This window comes from Budorcas taxicolor, chromosome 16 (assembly GCF_023091745.1).
Source record: "Budorcas taxicolor isolate Tak-1 chromosome 16, Takin1.1, whole genome shotgun sequence".
Classification (NCBI taxonomy): Eukaryota; Metazoa; Chordata; class Mammalia; order Artiodactyla; family Bovidae; genus Budorcas; species Budorcas taxicolor.
In genome coordinates, this window is record NC_068925.1 from 5,926,864 (window position 1) to 5,948,668 (window position 21,805).

Below are 21,805 nucleotides of genomic sequence, written 5' to 3' on the forward strand. Positions count from 1 at the left end.
CTGACCAGGGGTCGAACGCAGGCCCCCTGCATTGGGAGAACAGAGCTTAGCCACTGGACCACTGTCACTTTTTAAATATAATGTGAGGTACACAGTTTAATTTTTTGAAAACTTGCCATGCAATTTACATTTCACCATGGATTGAAAAGTGTATCACACTCATTACATGCTCACTTTATTTTAAAGTATATATATTGAAGATTTTATCCTGTACCAGATATAGTAGATGCTTTACATACAGTAAGTAGACAGGTGACATTTGAGCTTGGTTTTTAGTGAATGAAAATGCTTTCATAATTAGAAATGGAAAAGTAAGGAGTTCATGAGTGTGGAAGGGAAGTTAGAGTGGAAGGACAGTCCAAAAAGAAAGAAGACATTTCAGGGCCAAAGAGAGCATAGAAACATGCTCACCACCTTCAGAGGGTGGTGAGTAAAAGAGTTTGGGTGAACCAGAGTATTTATGAGGAGAGCGCTTGAAACAAGGCTGAAGAGGGCTCTGAATGCCAGACCAAGGAGTCTGAACTTCATTCTGAGAGTCTGAGGGAATGAAGGGAGATTTATTAATAGGAAAATGATATAACAGAGCTGTTGTTTCAGAAAGACTGAGCCTCTAATCCAGGGACAAAGTAATAAGGGTCCCATGCGGTAGCTTCCCTGATGGCTCAGTTGGTAAAGAATCTGCCTACAGTGTGGGAGACCCCAGTTTGATTCCGGGTCAGGAAGATCTGCTGGAGAAGGGATAGGCTACCCACTCCAGTATTCTTGGGCTTCACTTGTGGCTCAGCTGGTAAAGAATCCACCTGCAATGCAGGAGACCTGGGGTCGATCCCTGGGTTGGAAAGATCCCCTGGAGAAGGGAAAGGCTACCCATTCCAGTATTCTGGCCTGGCGAATCCCATGGACTGTATAGACCATGGGGTCACAAAGAGTCAGACATGACTGAATGACTTTCACTTTCACTATGTGGTAGCAATAACAGAGGGAATGAAAAGGAGACAGATGTTACATATATCATAAAGGAAAAACCAGCAGCACATGGCCACCTATTGGAGACAGAATTAGAAGTCAGTGATTACTTTTTTTCTGTTTTTATACTAGTGTCAGTTAAGAAAGGCCAGTGTGCTGTTAAGGAATTTGGGATAATTGGTGGAGCTATTTTCACATATGGCCCAGGAATTAGATGGCCAAGACTTCAAGCCCCACATGGCCCCATAGAAGACTTTGATATGTACTCAGTTTTAGAATTTCATGGGTAGTTCCTCCCTTTGGTGGACTTAGGGTTACCAGAGAATGCCTGAGATTTAAATCAGGAGTCTCAATTACTACAACTAATTACTATGCCCTTTATACGAGGTGGATTCATCCTTCTCCTATTCTTTGATGGATTGTGGTTTTTGAAAAGCCCCTAAGGAAGTAATAAAGACCATATTTCAAACCTCAGGCTTGCTTCTCTCTTATTTTACCAGAGTATGTTGGTTATCATGCCCTGGGAAATGAACAACTTTAAAACATAAATGTAGTAAGCCTTCACTTTCACCAGTATCATTCTTTCTTTCATACAAAGCATACTTATTAGATATCCACTATTGCACTGGACCTGATGAAGGCCACACATAAAGTAATGCCTGTCTTCCAAGTTTAAACTTTGAATTCTGCTACTAGCACAGCAGTTTAGGTCATTCAGACCAACCTTTCTGCTTCTTTGGAGCTGCTTTTGCTAAGAGGCACCTGCTATTCTAGGAGAGAAGCCACGCATAGCTTGTGATAATACCCTTATAGGGTTAACAGGACAAAAATTGGAATTCAGGCCAAGGACGGGGGAGCCGTAGTAAACTTCCCCAGGCTTTGGGGCCCCACAGGAATACAATTTAGAAGTAACAGTGAACCAGAAATAGACTTTAGCAGTCTCACGGGGACTGAAACCTAACTTCAAATTATCTTAATCTCTCATTGGATTAAGTTGATCCAAGATATCTAGTGACTATAAGAAATTTAAATCCTCTGTAGTGGAAGATGCTATCATCCTAGCCCTAATACCTCTCATTGTTTTGTATATACACTAGTAAGAAAAGCAATGGATCTATAGGAGGTCCATATAATGGTTTTCAACTTTAAATTAACTATGTTTATGAAGATTGATTATATTCTTTGCAGCCAAAGATGGAGAAGCTCTATACAGTCAACAAAAACAAGACCAGGAGCTGACTGTGGCTCAGATCATGAGCTCCTTATTACCAAATTCAGACTGAAATTGAAGAAAGTAGGGAAAACCACTAAACCATTCAGGTATGACCTAAATCAAATCCTTATGATTATACAGTGGAAGTGAGAAATAGATTTAAGGGCCTAGATCTGATAGATAGAGAGCCTGATGAACTATGGAATGACATTCGTGACATTGTACAGGAGACAGGGATCAAGACCATCCCCATGGAAAAGAAATGCAAAAAAGCAAAATGGCTGTCTGGGGAAGCCTTACAAATAGCTGTGAAAAGAAGAGAGGCGAAAAGCAAAGGAGAAAAGGAAAGATATAAGCATCTGAATGCAGAGTTCCAAAGAATAGCAAAAAGAAATAAGAAAGCCTTCTTCAGTGATCAATGCAAAGAAATAGAGGAAAACAACAGAATGGGAAAAGACTAGAGATCTCTTCAAGAAAATTAGAGATACCAAGGGAACATTTCATGCAACGATGGGCTCAATAAAGGACAGAAATGGTATGGACCTAACAGAAGCAGAAGATGTTAAGAGGTGGCAAGAATACACAGAAGAACTGTGCAAAAAAGATCTTCATGACCCAGATAATCACAATGCTGTGATCACTCATCTAGAGCCAGACATCCTGGAATATGAAGTAGAGTGGGCCTTAGAAAGCATCACTATGAACAAAGCTAGTGGAGGTGATGGAATTCCAGTTGAGCTATTTCAAATCCTGAAAGATGATGCTGTGAAAGTGCTGCACTCAATATGCCAGCACATTTGGAAAACTCAGCAGTGGCCACGGGACTGGAAAAGGTCAGTTTTCATTCCAATTCCAAAGAAAGGAAATGCCAAAGAATGCTCAAACTACCGCACAGTTGCACTCATCTCACATGCTAGTAAAGCAATGCTCAAAATTCTCCAAGCCAGGCTTCAGCAATATGTGAACCGTGAACTTCCAGATGTTCAAGCTGGTTTTAGAAAAGGCAGAGGAACCAGAGATCAAATTGCCAACATCCACTGGATCATCAAAAAAGCAAGAGAGTTCCTGAAAAACATCTATTTCTGCTTTCTTGACTATGCCAAAGCCTTTGACTGTGTGGATCACAATAAACTGTGGAAAATTCTGAAAGAGATGGGAATACCAGACCACCTGACCTGCCTCTTGAGAAACCCGTATGCAGGTCAGGAAGCAACAGTTAGAACTGGACATGGAACAACAGACTGGTTTCAAATATGAAAAGGAGTACGCCAAGGCTGTATGTTGCCACCCTGCTTATTTAACTTCTATGCATAGTACATCATGAGAAACGCTGGGCTGGAAGAAACACAAGCTGGAATCAAGATTGCCAGGAGAAATATCAATAACCTCAGATATGCAGATGACAGTACCCTTATGGCAGACAGTGAAGAGGAAGTAAAAAGCCTCTTGATGAAAGTGAAAGAGGAGAGTGAAAAAGTTGGCTTCAAGGTCAACATTTAGAAAACGAAGATCATGGCATCCGGTCCCATCACTTCATGGGAAATAGATGGGAAAACAGTGGAAACAGTGTCAGACTTTATTTTTGGGGGCTCCAAAATCACTGCAGATGGTGATTGCAGCCATGAAATTAAAAGACGCTTACTCCTTGGAAGGAAAGTTATGACCAACCTAGATAGCATATTCAAAAGCAGAGACATTACTTTGCCGACTAAGGTCCATCTAGTCAAGGCGATGGTTTTTCCTGTGGTCACGTATGGATGTGAGAGTTGGACTGTGAAGAAGGCTGAGTGCCGAAGAACTGATGCTTTTGTACTGTGGTGTTGGAGAAGACTCTTGAGAGTCCCTTGGACTGCAAGGAGGTCCAACCAGTCCATTCTGAAGGAGATCAGCCCTGTGATTTCTTTGGAAGGAATGATGCTAAAGCTGAAACTCCAGTACTTTGGCCACCTCATGCAAAGAGTTGACTCATTGGAAAAGACTCTGATGCTGGGAGGGATTGAGGGCAGGAGGAGAAGGGGACGACAGAGGATGAGACGGCTGGATGGCATCACCGACTCGATGGACGTGAGTCTGAGTGAACTCCGGGAGTTGGTGATGGACAGGGAGGCCTGGCATGCTGCGATTCATGGGGTCGCAAAGAGTCGGACACGACTGAGTGACTGAACTGAACTGAAGTGATGAAGTCAAATAATAACAAAAAATGGGAAAATTATAAAAAGGAATCAAACAACACAAAATGGATCAAAAATACAAATTTAATAGCTAAAACTTTTAGAAGAAAATGTAGGCATAACGCTTTGTGACTTTGGATTAGGTGACAGTTTTTTAGGTGTGGCACCAAACACAAGCACCAAAAGGAAGACGTATAGAAACTGAAGTTCATCAAATTTTAAATTATTGTACTTCAAAAGATAGTATTAAAAAAAAATGAAGACAACCTGTAGAATGGGAGAAAATATTTTTGAGTCATATTTCTGATAAGGATCTAGTATCCAGAATATATAAAGAACTCTTACAACTCAACAATAAGGAGAGAAACAGCCCAGTCTTTAAAACGGCAAAAAGCTTGCATAGACATTTCTCTAAAGGAGGAATGCACATGTTCAGGAAACACAATGGTGCTTTATGAATTGTTTGGACTATGAGTTTTATCTCAGTGTTTAAAAAAAAAGAGAATCAAACAAATTTGAGTATTGAAAAATACAGTAACTGAAATAAAAAGCTCAGTGTGAATCAAATAGCATATTAGACAAAGCTGACTAAAGAATTGATTAATGAATTGGAAGATAGGTTAGGAAAAAATACATACTGAAGCTGAGAACGAGAAAAGGATGGAAAATACACCCCCCCCCCCAAAACAAAGAGCATAAGAGACTTGTGGGATATGATAAAGGATTATGAACCCCAAGCAGGATAAATACAAAGAAAATTACACTTAGGTGCATTATATTAAAATTGCTGAAAACTATGACATAGAGAAATCTTAAAAACAGCAAAGAAAAAAAAAAGCTAATGTTACTTTCAAAGGAACTTCTGGCAGCTGACTTCTCAACAGTAACAACAGAAGAAAAGAGATAGTGGAATGAAATGCTGAGAGAGATTTCAAAAATGAAGGTGAACTAAACAGTTTCAGACAAAAACCTCATATAACTTCTCACCAGTAGAACTTGCACTAAAAGAAATACTGAATGGTATTTTTTTAGGCAGAAATAACATGATCTCAGATAGAAGCATGGAGATGCAGTAAAGAGTGAGGAGAAACAGAAAGTATGTATGAGTATACACCTAAATGAATATTGACTTTAAAAAATAATCTCTTGCAGGGTTTTAAACATATGTAAAATTAATGTAAATGGAAACAATACCATCTATGTCTAGGCAGAAATTGGGAAATAGATTTAAAGAAATTGTCCAGAAAGTGGTAAGAGTGTTCATTTATTTTGTTGTTGTTGTTTAGTCTCCAGGTTGTGTCCAACTTTTTCACAACCCCATGAACTGTAGCCCACCAGGCTCCTCTGTCCATGGGATTTCCCAGGCAAGAATACTGGAGTGGGTTGCTATTTCCTTCTCCAGGGATCTTCCCAACCCAGGGATGTTTGTCTCCTGCATTGGCAGGTAGATTCTTTACCCTGAGCCACCAGGGAAGCCCATTAATTTATATTAGACTTTGGCAAGTCAAGGATATATGTCATAATTTAGGGTTATCACTAAAGAAATAGTATCTCTACCAATCTAAGAGGGAAAACTAGATAAGTAAAAAATAACCCCCAAATTGATAAGAAAGATTCTGGTAAGCAAAACTGTAGGCATACAGAACATAGCAATGGTTTCCAGGGGGTGAAGGGTGGAGGACAGTTGGACTACAAAGAGGAAGCAAGAATGAATTTTTTGGTGAGTGATAGAACTGTTCTGTGTCTTAACTGCAGCAGGTGTTACTCATTTTGTACACTTGTCAAAACATTTAGGATAAATCAAAAAGAGTGACTTATTGATTTTTTTTTCCAATGGAAGGAAAAAAGAAGATTAAAAAAAATGAGAAAAAGAGAACAAATAGCATCTAGGTGATTGGTGGATTTAAGCCTAAATGTGTCAGTAATTACAATGAGTGTAAATAGATTCATGCAAAATAAAAAAACATTTTAAATACACAAAACTGAAGTGTATAATTGCTTATAAAAGAAAGGATATAAGGATATAGAAACAGTTAAAGAAAATGATGGGAAAAGATAGCTGTGATAAAATCAGACCAGGTAGATTTTAATGCAAAAAGAATTATTAGAGATAAAGAAGGACATTTTGTAATAATTAAAGATTCACGTTATCAGAAAGAAGTTTATACTTAATAACGCAACCTTAAAACATATAAATCAAAAATGGACAGAAGCAAAAAGAGAGATAGACAAATCATCAACCCCAGTGGGAGGTTTAATACACCTGACTTAGTGAATGATCAAGTAACTAGACAAAAACAAACATAAAAAATCAGTAAGATATAGGAGATTTGAAAAGACAGTGAACGAACCTGGCCTAAATGACATGTATGGACCCTATGCCCAGTACCCGCAGGCAGGCAGATGTTCTTTTTTGTAAATCTGGAAAATGTATAAAGCCTGAAGTAAAGAGAAAAACCGAAGTGCTTAGGTGAGAAATCAGAGCTGGAGACTGGAAATCGTGAGTTCCAAACTCTGTGCGTCTTCTTTCTTACAATTCACTGATTTTCCACTGGGGATGAGGGAGGGTGCCTTCCTCCGAGGATGCAGATGTTTTTAACTGTGAGCTGGCAGGCGTGGCTGCGAGTGTGGACACAGTGTGGACAGAGACTAAGGGGTGCGGACTGCCGCTGTCAATGAGGAGAGCTGTCCTCACTCAGAGCTCCACCCAGCCCCAAGGAAATGCTTCCTGATCTTCTGCCAGTGAGGACTCTGTCTCCCAGAGCTGGCTTTATGCTCCTGTCAGGTCTGACTCTGGCACCTGAAGTGTCAAGAAGATGCTCTCTTCCTAAGGAAACCCCCTGCTCCCCTTTTACTCCCTGGACAGTGGGATTCTAAGGCCATTCCAGAAGTATGGGAACGACACAGATCCCTCGATGAACTGACTTTGTTGCCAGGCTCCTCTTTAAACTGTCTAGTCAGCGATTTTCCCAGTGCCCCAGGCGTTTCCTGTAGGGTGCTGCTGACTGCTTCCCTTCCTACCAGGCTGCCCTGCATGCCATGTTCATGCTGCCAACTTTCAGATGGGCTCTATTAACCCCTATTCTCCCAACCTCCTCCCAGTCATCTGGGAGCCACAGGGGTATTCTTCCTATCCCCCAGCTCCTGGAATTCCTTACTGTAGGCATGTGCTTACATCCACTTACCAGTCTGGCTTTTCTCCCCCTTTCTTGCTGAGGTCCAACCCATTGTTTTTTCTCCAGAGTTCATTTTACAGCTGCTGAGAGATTTGTGTTCTCATGTTGCTTGTTTGCCTTTGCGTCTTTTGTCCCCTGTGTACCGATCTATACAATGATGCCATGGTCATCAAGACACCATTTCTATGCCTTTAGTGTCCTGCCTGGGGGATGGGATGATCACTCACCTTCAACATGACCTCAAGGAGCCCTTTAGCACTGGAGATCAGGACCTAAAGACACCATTCCACTCCCTCAGATCATTATCCTGAAGCGTTAAAGATGGAAATTTGCCAAGAAAAGGATCACAGTGATGGTTTAAGAAATGAAGCCTTGGACTTGTCTCTTTCCTTTTAAAGGATATTACTTTCAGCTTATTTTCTTAGTATTCAATTCAGTTTAGTCACTCAGTCGTGTCCGACTCTGCAACCCCACGGACTGCAGCACGCCAAGCTTCCCTGTCCATCGCCAACTCCCAGAGCTTGCTCAAACTCGTCTAATTGATGATGCCATCCAACCACCTCATCCTCTGTCATCCCCCTCTCTTGCTGCCTTCACTGTTTCCCCACATCAGGGTCTTTTCCAGTGAGTCAGTTCTTCACATCATGTGGCCAAAGTACTGGAGTTTCAGCTTCAGCATCAGTCCTTCCAATGGATATTTAGGACTGATTTCCTTTAGGATTGGCTGGTTGGATCTCCTTGCAGTCCAAGGGACTCTCAAGAGTCTTCTTCAAAAACACAGTTCAAAAGCATCAATTCTTTGGCACTCAGCTTTCTTTATAGTCCAACTCTCACATCCATACATGACTACTGGAGAAACCATAGCCTTGACTTGACAGACGTTTGTTGGCAAAGTAATGTCTCTGCTTAATATTACTTACTATTCTAAATTTTTACTTACTATTCTAATTTCTTAGCATCGTCCATTCCAAGATTGAAACATCCATGGGAGGACATTGCAGTTGCTATAGGGTTGTGCTTTATGAATACACTGTATCATTCCAAGGTCTTGGGAGAGCAGAGGGCCTTCAGTCTCTTCCTGTCCCCCGCCTCCACCCCACCCCTGCCTTAGTCCAGTGGGACTCAGCCTTGTCTGAATCAGATGTTTCCCTGACAGGAGGCTCCAGTCTGTTGTAACAGAGCACAGCAAGTATCCACGGGAGGAAGAAACTGAATCCATGGAGTTCACTGTCGTAGCAAAGGATGGATTTTCTCCCAGGGCCTATTAGCGTTACTGTGGATTATTAAGTCTGACTACTCATACATTCCAGAACTTCTGGGAAAGCCTTAAGGAAATGGCTTTCAGAAACAAGTGCCCTAGAGGAGAACGCTCTTGGATTTCGTTAAACCAGAATTTAGTAATGGGCATTCTTTGTCTTCTGACCTAGGCAGCAGGGATTGTCCTACCTTTAGACATTTAATTTGTGACCCCAATTGAACTAAGTCCCAGTTGTACATCTGAGAAGGATCTTTTCTGTTTAATCTACCTAAAGAGATAGAAAATAAACCTATCCTTTTTACTTTGCTTCTACAACCACTGACCCCAACCCCCACCAATTTCTTCCTTTTTGCTGAACACCTACTCCTCCTCCCCTGTAGGAAAATTGCTTATTTCTTGCAGAGTTATTATTACTATTGTTATTAGTGAAACGGGAGGGGAATAGATTGTGCAGCAGCAGTATAAGAAAAAACAAAAATTCTTCTTCCCTGTGTTTGATAGAGCCTCTCTATTGGAGGGATTTAGCTACAGTCCTGCCTGGGGAGTAGCTTCTGTGAAAGCATGATGTTTAAGTCTAAAATTTTATCTAATTGATTCAGCAACTGGTTATCTTACTGGCTACTATGTACAAAGCAGTGGGCTGGGCACCATGGAAGACAGAAATAGGGTTTAAAGTTATAGTCTGTGTCTTTCATTAGCTTTAGGTGGTTTCATATTTTAGTAGCTTTGGGATTTTTTTAAGATTAAGTTCTTTAGATAAATAGGAATCTAATTGAGAAACCAGGTGTATTTCAAAAGGCAAATTCTGAGATGGATAATGTGGCTCAGACTGTGTCAGGCTTCTGACATTTTCTTTTAAAATATGACTCTTGTTACAGAGAGAATTTAACTATGCTCATCTACTTCTGAGTGAAGGAGAACCTGGTGAGTTTTTAGTTTGTATGATGCTGAGAAGCTCAAGGGATTCTTTAAAAATGAAATGTGACTGCTTTGGGGGTCACTTATACTGATGCAATATCTTTACAACTGGAAATACCTATCCGTAACTTAGAAAGGCAAATTCAAAGATAAGTTTTGCTATGTAATAGCAAGATTTTTTGAAATCACATTTCTGTTTCTAGCAAGCTAGGTTCTAACTTGCTCTGGAGTTAGGTCAAGTGTGGAAACCTCTTGGCTAAGATAGAAAAAAAAATTCATCTTGAACTAGAAAACTAAGATAAGAATTCCATCTCTAGTAATGCTTTTGAGACTGGAAGAGCTGCATTCTCGTAGGCTCAGACATCAGCTTAATGTCCATCTTTCTCAATAATTGACTGTAAACTTTTAAACTGTTTTGCACACGGCTGTGTGTGCATGCTCAGTCACTCATTCGTGTCCAGCTCTTTGCAACCCCGTGAACTGCAGCATGCCATGCTCCTCTGTCCATGGGATTTTCCAAGCAGGAATACTGAAGGGGGTTGCCATTTCCTCCTCCGGGGGACCTTCCTGACCCAGGGATCAAATCCATGTCTCCTGCGCCGCCTGCATTGGCAGGCGGATTCTTTTATCCCTGAGCCACCAGGGAAGCTCAGTATACTGCTGTACTTCCAGGTAAACCACAAGTTCCTGACACATAATAGTTGTTCTATAAATATTTGCCAATGGATTCTTAGAGATCACTCCTGAAAATCCAGCGTTTCCCACCTTGCCAGCAGCTAGTAATTAACCTTCTTCAAAGCATGTAACTAGCCAACTTGAGGGCCAAGTTACATAGCACTTATCTTGGTTGGTGGGCTTCTGCCACTATTTTTTTTATCAATGCCACAATTTGTGGGTCTAGTATTTTTAAACCTGTGTATAATGACTCATTGATTAATTGTAAAATGAATTTAGTAAATTATGATTAGCATTAAAAACTTGAAAAGAGAAAAGAATAAGAAATATCAGAATGCACTGCACATAAAAAACTATTTTTACTGTAGACACACACACATTATACTGGATTACAATTTTTTTAATGTATTTTTAGAAATCCTGTTCTACTCTGTCTTCAGAAGGTAGAAGAACTTCAGGGTGTTTCTTTCACGGCAGCTCCTAGCCTCCCTCTCTATATGTCTTGCAATTCAGTATATTTGTATTTTTATGCTACCGTGGGGTCTCCAGAGTATTGTCAAAGCACGGCCTTGCTACAGCCACCATGTGGTATCTTAGTCACCGAGTAAAGGCTGGGTAGAAAGTGTCCCGCCGCGCAGCCCCAAGTAGTGTGGCCACAGGGAAATCTAGAAGTCACTCCTGAGCTCTGACCAGATCCGCCACCCTGCACGCCCACTGCCGCACCCTGCACCACCTGTTTTGATGGGCTGAGTTGGGTTGGGGAGAGGCCAGACACAGTGCCCACTGTCAGCCAGCGCTGGCCCTGCCGCTGCACAGCCACTGCTTTTAGCCCTGTCCTCCTCTCAGAAACATTTCAGGCATAGCTGTAGCTCTTGAAATTTGGCCACTTTGAAGTAGTGAGCCCCAGTGCCCCTGAAACTGTCACTGCCCATCTGGTGACACCTCTCTTGCTGCCAGAGCTTTGTATAGGGTTCATGTCTCTTTCTTCTGAAATCTGTTCATGTAAATTCAGTTTCACATTTTTTTAGCAATCAGTCTCAGAAATATCTTTTGGGTAGAGAGGAGGGTAGCCCTGGTGGAGGGAGCTATATGCCCTTGAAAATTCGATTCTTTCTTGGAAATCTGCTGACACAAGCTAATCGGCGAAGAACTGAATGACCCTACTGTTTCTACCTGCTGACAGGCTCAGCCTTGAGACAGGGCTGAAATTAGCTCTCACCACATGGCGGAGACATGCCTTCCTCTTTTTCTCTTGCATACAAATAAGGGGTAATTTGGTGCCTATCAAATAATAGAGCTTTGTAGTATAGGTTGAGAGCCAGTAAGCCGCAGCCCCTCCTCCCCAACTTGCCAAGCCACGTGGGTGCTGAGTAAGTACATAGAGAGTCAGGTAACCTCCCTGATGAGGACTGGTTTGAAAACACTTTCCTAATCAGTGTTCTTTGGGAGGTGCTCACACAAGGCCCATCCCAGCTCAGGGACGCGTATTCCTCCAAAGCTGACGGACCAGTGTCCCACCAGCCCAGCCCATCCCATGTTTCCTTATATTTTTGCAGCTGTATCCTTGCTGTGGGTGAGGAGCTTTCAGAACTTGCTGGTCTTGGGGAAACGAGGCTGTGTGTTTCAGTTCTGTTGTCCAGTGCTGTTATCTGTTGGAGGACTCCCTGCCCATGTTGTAAGCACACAGCTGGCAGGCCCTGTTGCAATCTCGCTGCCTTCCGATCAGCCCCGCCCCGGCAGCAGGCAGGCAGGGGAGAGCCTGGGAAACACGCGGCCAAACAGTTGTGGTGAGTGTCAAAATAAAAGCCCCTGCCTGGGCACACCAGGGCCCTACCCCCAGAGAACCAGCATTGTTCACTGTGCCCCATCTCTCGTCTAAATTTAGGCATCTTCTCTTTTTTTCCAGGCAAAGATTACTATGCAAACATTTAAGAGAAAAACTTTGCCCAAAGTCATTTTTTCCCTCGACTTCTATTTGGTTTCCTGCGATGTTTAGATGACTCATTCTCTTCCAAGAAATTTTAAAGAAAAGAGATGCAGGCTGTGTGATAGCGTACAAAGCCTGCTCTGTAGGCTCTCTCTCTTCCCTGCCTCGGCGGAGCCCCTTGCTGTTTTTCATAGGAAACGGAAAGGCCCCACAGTCTACATTGTCACGGCCTCACCAGGCCCTGTTGTTCCCAGGAATAAATGTCCCCCTTGTCTTTGGGTGGGGCCCCCTTGGAGCTTCCCCGTTCTGACAACCGCTCCGCGGCGGCCGCCAGCACGGAAGCCCTTTTCGGGTGGCCGGGGCCACGCTGGCCCCTGGAGGCACACAGCCAAGGTTTCGGAAATGGAGAAGGGTGGCCTTTTATCACCTGTGAAAGGAGAGGTACAGGCTACTTCCTGCCTCTCCCCTCGAGTCAGAGTGGCTCCCGATGGTGGGGGGCTTTCTCATAACTGTAACCCTGCTAGCAACACGTGTGTTCCCCGCCCAGCCCGCAGCCAGAAGCAGAGTAAGTCAGGATCACTTCAGCAGCCTGTTCAAATAAACAGGGATAATAGTTGAGTCGGTCCTTTTCCAACTAATCAGTACAGGAAAGGAAACATCTGCCTGGGCTTAATTGCTGTTCTATTGGTCATGCTTTTTCTCCCCTCCCCGTCCCATCTCCTGTGGAGGGCTAGGTTATTTAAGTCACGGGTCGGCAGCAGGGTAGAGGAATGGGAGCCTTATCCTGGAATGTCTGCCATCGAAACACCAGGAGGTGTAGGGGAGGCTGGGAGGCGAGCAGGGGGAGCTGGCCTGGAGGCCGGAGGGCAGGGCCTTTGCAAGTGATACTCGTGGTCACTTCCTGGCCTTGTTGCTGACTCTGGGACTGGTGGGTGAGTCATTTCGCCTCACTTCACCTCCTTGGAGCCCTGCTACTTCCATGGAGCTCAGCTCTGCTCGTGATGGGAATCCTAGATGAAAGGCGTTTCCTCTTGTGGCTTCTTCCAGTGGTTGAGGGCCTTGAGCGAGAGTTATTTGGGGATAGTAAATTTAAGGTTGGCAAGATACTCCTGAAGCCATCCATTTTGTAAAGCATCTTGGTCCCTGAGGAGAGCCTGCTCATTATCTTCTACTCTATGGAGGAAGGCCAACCCACTGTCCACTGAAGTGGCCGATGTTGGAATCTAACGTGGACTCGAAGCTAGGCAAGAGATCGTGAAAAATTATGGAATGGCAGAAGTTGGGAAAGAACTTAGGGATGTTTAAGCCAAAAACTTTCAATCTTTGGAAAGAAAAACAGAAGTCCAGAGAGATGACCAGGTTGTCCAAAGTTATCTTCTTGATGGTGGAGGAGCTAGAAATAGAAGAGTCTCATGATTGCTAATTCAGGGCTCCCTCCATCCCTCTCCACACTACCAAGTGTAAAAATTCATGTCTGCTCACGACGAAGGTCACGCATGGGTTATATCCATAATTAATTCCATAATAGAAAAGTGGCAAAGTCTAGAAGAAAAGTGAAAATGACTGCTAAGCATGTAAGAAAAAAGTTTAGGCTCACTAGAATCAAAGGGCTGCAAATTAAAAGAGGATACCATATAGAATTTTCAAGATAAAATAAAGTAAAAGAACATTCTTATATGCTTCTGGTGGTATTTTAAATGGGTACAGTTTTTCCCAAGGGCATTTTAATGGTGTAAGTTAGCAGTCTTTGACTCAGCAAGGTTACTTCTAGGAGAAAATAATCAAGGTGTTTATGTAAATTGTATACAAAGTAATTAAATGCAGCATATTGTATTATAAAAATTGGTATGCAAAGTTAATGTGCAAGAGTATAGGAACTACATCAATATAATCTTATTATAATGCTATGGAAGAATAATATATAGGGGAATATTCACAGCTTATGTCTAAGTGGATAAGTTACAGTGTGTATAATGCAATCCAAATTCCATAAACATTGTAGAGAGAAAAATGTATAACAAACCTGAAGTGGTGATTTCTTAGGAGTAGGAATTAAGGGTTGCATTTTCTTTTTTGAGATTTTCTACAGTTTTCTTATTTATTGCCATAAATGTATATATTCCTTTTGTAATCAGAAAAAAATATTTTTAAAGTCATACATCTTGAAAAAAACCAAAATCTTAAATAATTATGTCTGACATGGAGGGTGTCTTCCTTTCTTTGCGTGGGAGCTGAGGTGTCCCAGGGAGTAGTATTATACCAGCTATTAGAAGGGTGTTGTTGTTGTCTAATTTTTAGTAGGAAAGACCTAGGAGCTGGCAGAAGATAAAACAAGGGCTTTCCCTCTCAATAACCCGGTGATGCCAGTCAGTTTTATGTTTCTGCTCTCATAGGCTTTGCATAAACATTCAGTATCAAAGGCATGGCTCTAATTTCCTTCCTGCTTCCTTATTCTTTATTTCTGCCCTTCTCCCCATTTAGTTAGATGCCAGCCCTGGGCAGCAGCAACAAAGAATCTGAGAGTTACCACTGCTTAAGGTTAACCTGTTGGAGACTCTTAATGTGTATTATGAACTTCCCTTGTGGCTCAGCTGGTAGAGAATCTGCCTGCAATACAGGAGACCTGGATTTGATCCCTGGGTTGGGAAGAGCTCCTGAAGAAGGGAAAGGCTGCCCACTCCAATATTCTGGCCTGGAGAATTCCATGGACTACAGTCCATGGGGTCGCAAAGAGTTGGACACGTCTAAGCGACTTTCACTTTCAGTGTGTATTATCAGTCTCAAGTAACATTAGCAGCCAGTCATGATTGACATACCACTGCCCTGGGAGTCTGGTGTTTCTACCAATAAAGCAATTAAGAGGTATAACTTCTTTTTGCTTGGAGGTTCCTATTTAGTCAGGTACTTTGAAGTCCTTGGATATTTTATCTATATACACATGTCCATCTCATCCTATTTCACATCTTACTTTGCTCCACAATCGTCAGGAATGCCTGACTATCAGGATTCAAAAAAGCTCGTCCCACCTAACTATTGCTAAGTAGGTTGTAGCTTTCAGACCTTCTCTTTGGCAGCCAATTGAAAAATCAAAGGCTACAACCCATTTTCCCTCCACACGATTGCCTTTGCTAGACTCTCAAAGGGGCGCATTTCATTTTATTAAAACTCTTTGAGTAATCCGACCATAATTTGGCCTGATCGGAGTGGTTATCTGATTTGCTGGGTTAAATAATGGGCCTTAATTGAGTCTGTGTTATTTGTGGAGTCAGTGCTGCTCTTGCCTTTGTTGCCTCCTCCTCCTTCCTTCTGTTTCCCAGTTAACCTTCGTTCTTCTTTCTTTGCAGAGTAAAGAAGTCGGCCAGCAGCTCCAAGATGATCTGATGAAGGTCCTGAATGAGCTCTACTCGGTAAATCAGCTGGGTTGCTTGGCTCTTTCACAAGCAGAGGGAAGCAGCATTTGGCAGCTTACGGCCACAGTCACGTCAGCAACAGAGCTGAGCTGAGGTTGAGGACAGTGCATAGTCCCCACTGGGGATGACTTCACCCATCTCTTCTTGCACTCTTATTTTCAAACTGGATTGAGCCCAAAAACACTTTCTCAAAATAGGATCCCTCTTTAGTTATGCAGGCTAACTCTGGCTTCTTTGGGGGCTTAATCACCAGAGACCAGCCAAGGTCTAGGTCACCAGCACAACTGACCCTCATGAATAGCAAACGAGGGACCCCGAACCTAATAGTAAGGAACTTAGTTTACATTGCTATTGCTCTTTGAATAGTACACACCCTGTTGGAAAGGAACTGTTGTTCAAAGTTTTGCGTCAGTTCTCGGATTTATCTCCCGGTTTGAGACCAGAGCGAGCGCTCTAGAGGGAAGCAGAGTCCTCAATGCCCTTAACATAAGGGACCAGTTCAAGCAGAGAGAGCTTTGCATCGACTCCCTGGGGTTTTGTAAAGGCCACACCTCAGTGATGGGCCAGGCTTTGGGTTTGGTGGAGAAAACACAGTCTGTTCTGAAGTGACCGGCACTGCAGGCACATGATATCTGTGACTGACGCGTGTTTCTTCAGGCACAGGGAGGTGGTGGGGCTGTTTTTTTTTCTAGTCATGCTTCGTAATTAAAACAAACATGCACACCAAAGAAATTCCTGCTGCCGTACAGGGACTATTCCTATTGTGCAGCTAACGCCTTTCAGGGCCCCTTCTCCAGCTGGGCTGTGCCAGGCCTTTGTGTCATTCTCCAGGGTTGCCCCATCCTGTTTTGGAGGCAAAATTAATTTCCTGTGTTTACTTGCTTATTCACTACAGGTTTGTTTTTTGTTTTTTTTTTTTAAATTCACAGGAAGACAGGCAGTGGCGACACGTATCACAGGCATTTGGGATCAGAGAATTCCATGTTCTTGATCCAAAAGCCGAGGTGTGGCCACGCTGTCAGGGCAGCTGTTAAGCAAGTAAATAGGGTAGAGTGGTCATCAGTTTTGTCTCCAGTGACGCTCAGTTTGTTTGCAGTTTCTGCTCTGTGACTCTTCTGCTCTGAAGCCAAGTCGATAGATGGTTCCCTTTGGTTCAGTTCCCAAGTCTTCATTTCTTTCAAATGAAGTTAAGCCTTTTTAAAAATAGAAGCATGTTCATGAACCATGTTCAGACTGGATAAGTTTCCTGAACCCCCCTGGTCTTTTTAATGCTTTACTTCTGCTCTTTATTTTTAGAGCATCTTCTAGGCACCATGAAGAGCTATTACTCAATTCACCAGGATAGAAAATGACATGTGTAGTCATTGCATGAATCCTTTCATTTTCCCATAAGCATCTTGGGTCTCTGCTGTTGCCCTTTCTAGGGAGAAGCAGGGTGGATAATCAGCAAGCCCCAAACCAATTTGAATCCAGTATGCTGTTTCTGCAGGGGACCTGGAGGCAGCAGAGGAAGAGCAGCGTCTAGGGATCTGTTAGCTTTACTCTGCATCCTGGATCTCCTAATGTACCATGATTTTTTTTTTTAAATAAATAAGTGAAAAGGCATAATATGTTTTGGTGTAAGAAAGAAAACCCTGGAACTCACTGCTCTTGTCTGAGGAGGGCCAAGGTGGCGCTTGCAGCTGTAGTCGTCAGGCAGTCCAGCATTGATTAGTGCTCCCTGGCCACCGAGAGGCCACAGTCAACACAGAGCATAAGGTCCTCCCACTGGTGTGCAAACCAAGAATTGGCTGGGCATGGTGTCCCCTTCCATTAGGTGAGTTGGCACACACTCTTATAATCTGTTTAAGGCCAGTAGACAGTAGGAAGAGAGAAATGAGCAGAGATGGAAAGTTCCAGAGAAGGCAAAACAGTCTAGTGCAGGGGTTCTCAATCAGGGGGATTTTTCAGGCAAGGGGACACTTGGAAATGTCTGCAGACATTTGTGACTGTCACAACTGGAGTAGGAGGTGCTGGAAGTCAGAATGCAACTGAAATCTTATGATGTGCAGGACAGGTCCCCACAACCAAGACCTGTCTGGCCTAAAATGGTCAATAGTACCAAGATTGAAAACCCCTGCTCTAATGACTAGTGTTTCCTGAATTAGGCAACCCAGATCCTACCTGGGCTCCACCAGCTGTATGATCTTAGGGGGTACTCCTGACCTCTTGAGCCCAATCTCCACATATTCCATGTGCTGGTGTCTCCCATTTCCTGGGGGAGTGGGGGATTTGGGGAAATCATGCTTCATGAAATATCAGACTACAGTTAAGGGTCAGATGAGTTTGCAGATTGTTGGCCGTTAGAAAGTTCAGAGAATAGAAGTATAAGTTTTTTCTTCTGGAGTGTAAAATAAGTATAGGACTGGTCTGAGTAAGGTACCATGGCGTTAGGGTGACTAACTGTCTCGGTTTGCCTGGGACTGAAGCCTTTCCTGGGACATGAGACTTTCAGTGCTGAGCCTAGGAAAGTCCTGAGTAAGCCAGGGTGATTGTCACCCTACACGACAGTGGTTTCAAGCAGGAGCTTGGGACTTCTGTATGCTGGCTCCAGGAGATACTTGTTGTACGCATTCTCTCTGTCTGTCTCTCTCCCCCTCAGAGGAGTTAAGAAGAAAACAAGGAAGGACTTTTAGTAAGGAACTTTCCCCTCGTTTGATCTTCGGATAAGCAGTCCAAGTTATTTGCAAGCATGGGATGAAGGAAACCAAGGATGTAAAGGAACCCGGCATATTCAGTGCTCCTCTTTCCTTGTATCTGTCCTTAATGCCCACAAATACCTCTTTTGTGGAGACTGATTACCTTTGGGTTGAGAATTTAGATATTTTTGAATCTTGGTAATCTAAGGGGGAGGACCCAGGTGTTCCCAAATTAAGATGCCTCTGGGCAAGAAGCCCAGATGCTCACCATCAGTGGCCAGCTGCCTTTCTACACCTTCCTCTTTTCTGCCTGAAGGGCCTTTGATTTTCCTGACTTGGCACTTTGTGCCAGAGGCCACTTGCCACAGCTGCTCTCAGAGAGCAATCCCAGGGAGCATTCTCCTCCACGTGCTCTTTACCCCCTAACGGACCGGCTGGTTTGTAGGCCATGGTATCAGTGGTTTTCATTTTCTGACTGATGAATCAGGAATGCCTTTGAAGTCAGAGCACACTGCTTCCCAAAGAACTCCAGAATTCTCTACCTCAGTTATACTCCGAGGCTGTATCTGGAAAAGCCCAACCAGCTCCCACAGGAAGGAGTGAAGGCGGGGGCACGGAAGGCACGCGGACTGGCTGAGCAGGAAGAGCCAGCGAAGCCCTAGGATTGAGAAAGAAAGACGAGGTGTGGGGACATTGAAGCTGTTGTCGCCCCACAGGTTTCAAGCTCCTGTACTACCCATGAATATATATCCCCTTGATTTGGTGTGGCAGCTGTCTGCAGAGCCACTTCAGACTGGAATTTAGCACCTGCTTCCTTGGAACAATGTCAGTTAATAGTCCCCAGCACTTGGCACTAGGGATACAAAGACATATAAGAGATGTCCTTGAACTCGAGGCAGTAATTTTAACATGAGACAGAAAAGTAAAGCAGTAAGGAAAAGGTGAGGTGATGACTCTTTCACGTGCATACACAGAAGAAGGGCGTGAAGTCAGGCTCCTTGGAGAGAGGTTTGAATTAAATCCTAATTGCCAAGGGTTCTTTTATTGTTCTCTAAATGCTCCTTTTTGGTTGCATCCTGCTCTTGTTTCATGATGTATTGTCTTTTCATTTCTCAATGATCTTTCTAGCGATATTATTGATGGATGAATTTTGAAGTTTTCTTCTTTCTGTATACTTTCTGTTTTCTCCCAAATTGCCTGTTTTGGTCTTGGTCTTTCCCATTAGATATTTTCCTTAAACGTCTGGTAATCTTCAGTTGCCTGCTCATATTTTAAAGTGAGGCACTAAATGGTGCTTGAAAGTTCTGTGTCAACTGTGGTCTTTACCGTAGGGTGATCTGACTGGACTGTGTCCTTGGGAAAGCCCTGATGTCAGTACTTGTAGGTCTTTTGTATCAGGTGAGCAGTTTCCCCATATAAGGCTTTTCTGATCTCCTACCTATATCTAGGGTCTGAGTTGTGAAGAGGCCATCTCAACATTCAGTATAGAATTTTCCTGTTTTAGTTTCAGTAGCCCTATCCTCAGCTGGGCCAGCTGTCCGCAGACATAGACCCTCCCTAAGGAAATAAACCTCTAGTCCTCCCAGCAGAGGGGCAGGGGAGGTCTGGAAGTCTGATTGTTCTCGGGCGCTCAGTACTTTTTGTTCTTAGCCCCACCTTCATCCCACTTCCATTGATTCCTCTGAGGGTTTCTGTGATTTCAGTCTGGTTGCTTCTTGCCTCTCTACTTTTCATCTTCTGCTTTCATTCTTTTTCTTAGTTTATAACTAAAAAATAACATAAAAACTCTTTTCTGTTATTTTGGTATGGCTTGGGGAGGGAGCAGAATTAAAGACATGAATTCAATATTTCATTTTTCAAAGTAAAGTGAATTCCTTTGTAGAACTGAGAATTTAGACTTCAGGATTTTCCCCTTAGTTTGTATTTGCTTCACTATATATATTTCTCCAACTCCTATCTTGAGTTCCCTATTTCTCCAACAGTTTTTCTAGCTGTATCCTTAGTTTCCCCTTGAGTTGAAGGGCCCTAGTTACACTTCTCCTGTATCTGCACAGAGGAGAGATTCAGTCATCTGGGCAATGACATTGACTGTAAATCTACCACTGTGCACATAACATATTTCTTAACTGTGGAGAAGAAAGAAAAGAAGTGGTACTTACCCTTAGGAATTTATAGTTTCTTAGACGAGGTAGTGTTTTCCTCTTTTAAAGTGAGTTCTTTAAGTTCTCTAGGGGAAAGGAGTAATATGCGTTGTTAATTCTTATTATTTCATTTGTTGTCCTGTTGGCCTTTGACCTCCCCCTTTCGTTTGGTCCTTCATGTTCATTAACAGCATTTCCTCTTTATTTATTACACGTCTTCATGGAATAAAAAGTCACTTTCTTAAAATCAATTCACTTTCATAATGGTTCACTCAAACTTTTGAATCCCTTAGTCACATTCAGATGAAAAGAGAAAAAGGAGCCTCCTCTCTACCCTTCTTCAGCTAGGATAGCAGCTGCCTATTTCTTGCATCTTAGTCAATCTGGAAACCTGGAAGACAAATTACTTAGGAAGGTTTTTGATGCTGTCAGATGCTAATATTGCTTCTCCAATGTAGAGAATAGACAGAGTAGATCTTATACTTAAGGGAAATGTCAGGTTCAGAATAAGGTGGAGCTGATTTTAAACAATCTCCGTCGAAAGTGAGACATCATTTAATGTCTAAAGCACTTTGATTTTGTCAGTATCCCAATAGTCTGTACGCCTTCCTCCACCTCCAGCTAAGGGAGGAGTATCCGTACCCACAAAATTCCTCTAACCCAGCATTTCTCAGCCTTGGAATCATGGACATTTGGGGCTAGGTAATACTGTGACAATGAAAAATCTCTCTAGGAAATGTTCCCCCAGGGGCCAAATTAGCTCCCATTTGAGACTACGGCTCTAACTCAACACTGATAAGGAAACCAGATTCTCTTTTTAAGCCTCTCTTGACTCAGTTTAGCCTTTCTTCCCAACTAATCCAGCCGTGGCCCATGCAGAAGGGAGACACTGGTGCTCAGTGACTAAGGACATGAAATTTGTGGCCTGACAAACCTGGGTTTAAATCCTGACTCTGATTTATTTACTAGCTGTGTGACGTTGGATGTGAGAGTTAATCTCTTTGAGCCTCAGTTTCCTCATCTTTAAAAATGGAAATAATAGCATGTCTTTCATAGACTTGTTGTGAACGTTATATGAGGTGACGTACATCAGGCCTCTGACACACAGCATTGACCAAGTGATCGAGATTATCATTGTTACGCCCTGGCCCTCCTCTGTTTTCAGTCCCTGCTCTCACACACGCGTACACCCCAGCTCCTACACTCTCTGATTCTCCCACTCGTGGCATCAGAATGTCAGCACTCTTGAACTTGGTTTGTCATCAAGCATTT

The 21,805-nt window shown here is 42.9% G+C and overlaps 1 protein-coding gene across 3 annotated transcripts in view; it reads left to right on the plus strand.

The window, feature by feature from the left end:
* The window catches only part of SRGAP2 (SLIT-ROBO Rho GTPase activating protein 2), a 251,041-nt gene that overhangs the window by 159,775 nt on the left and 69,461 nt on the right, over positions 1-21,805 (plus strand). For all 3 annotated transcript variants that reach the window (XM_052653414.1, XM_052653415.1, XM_052653416.1), the window contains exon 4: positions 15,649-15,711. In XM_052653414.1, coding sequence (XP_052509374.1) covers positions 15,649-15,711 — 63 coding nt within the window. The remainder of the gene's footprint in view (positions 1-15,648; positions 15,712-21,805) is intronic.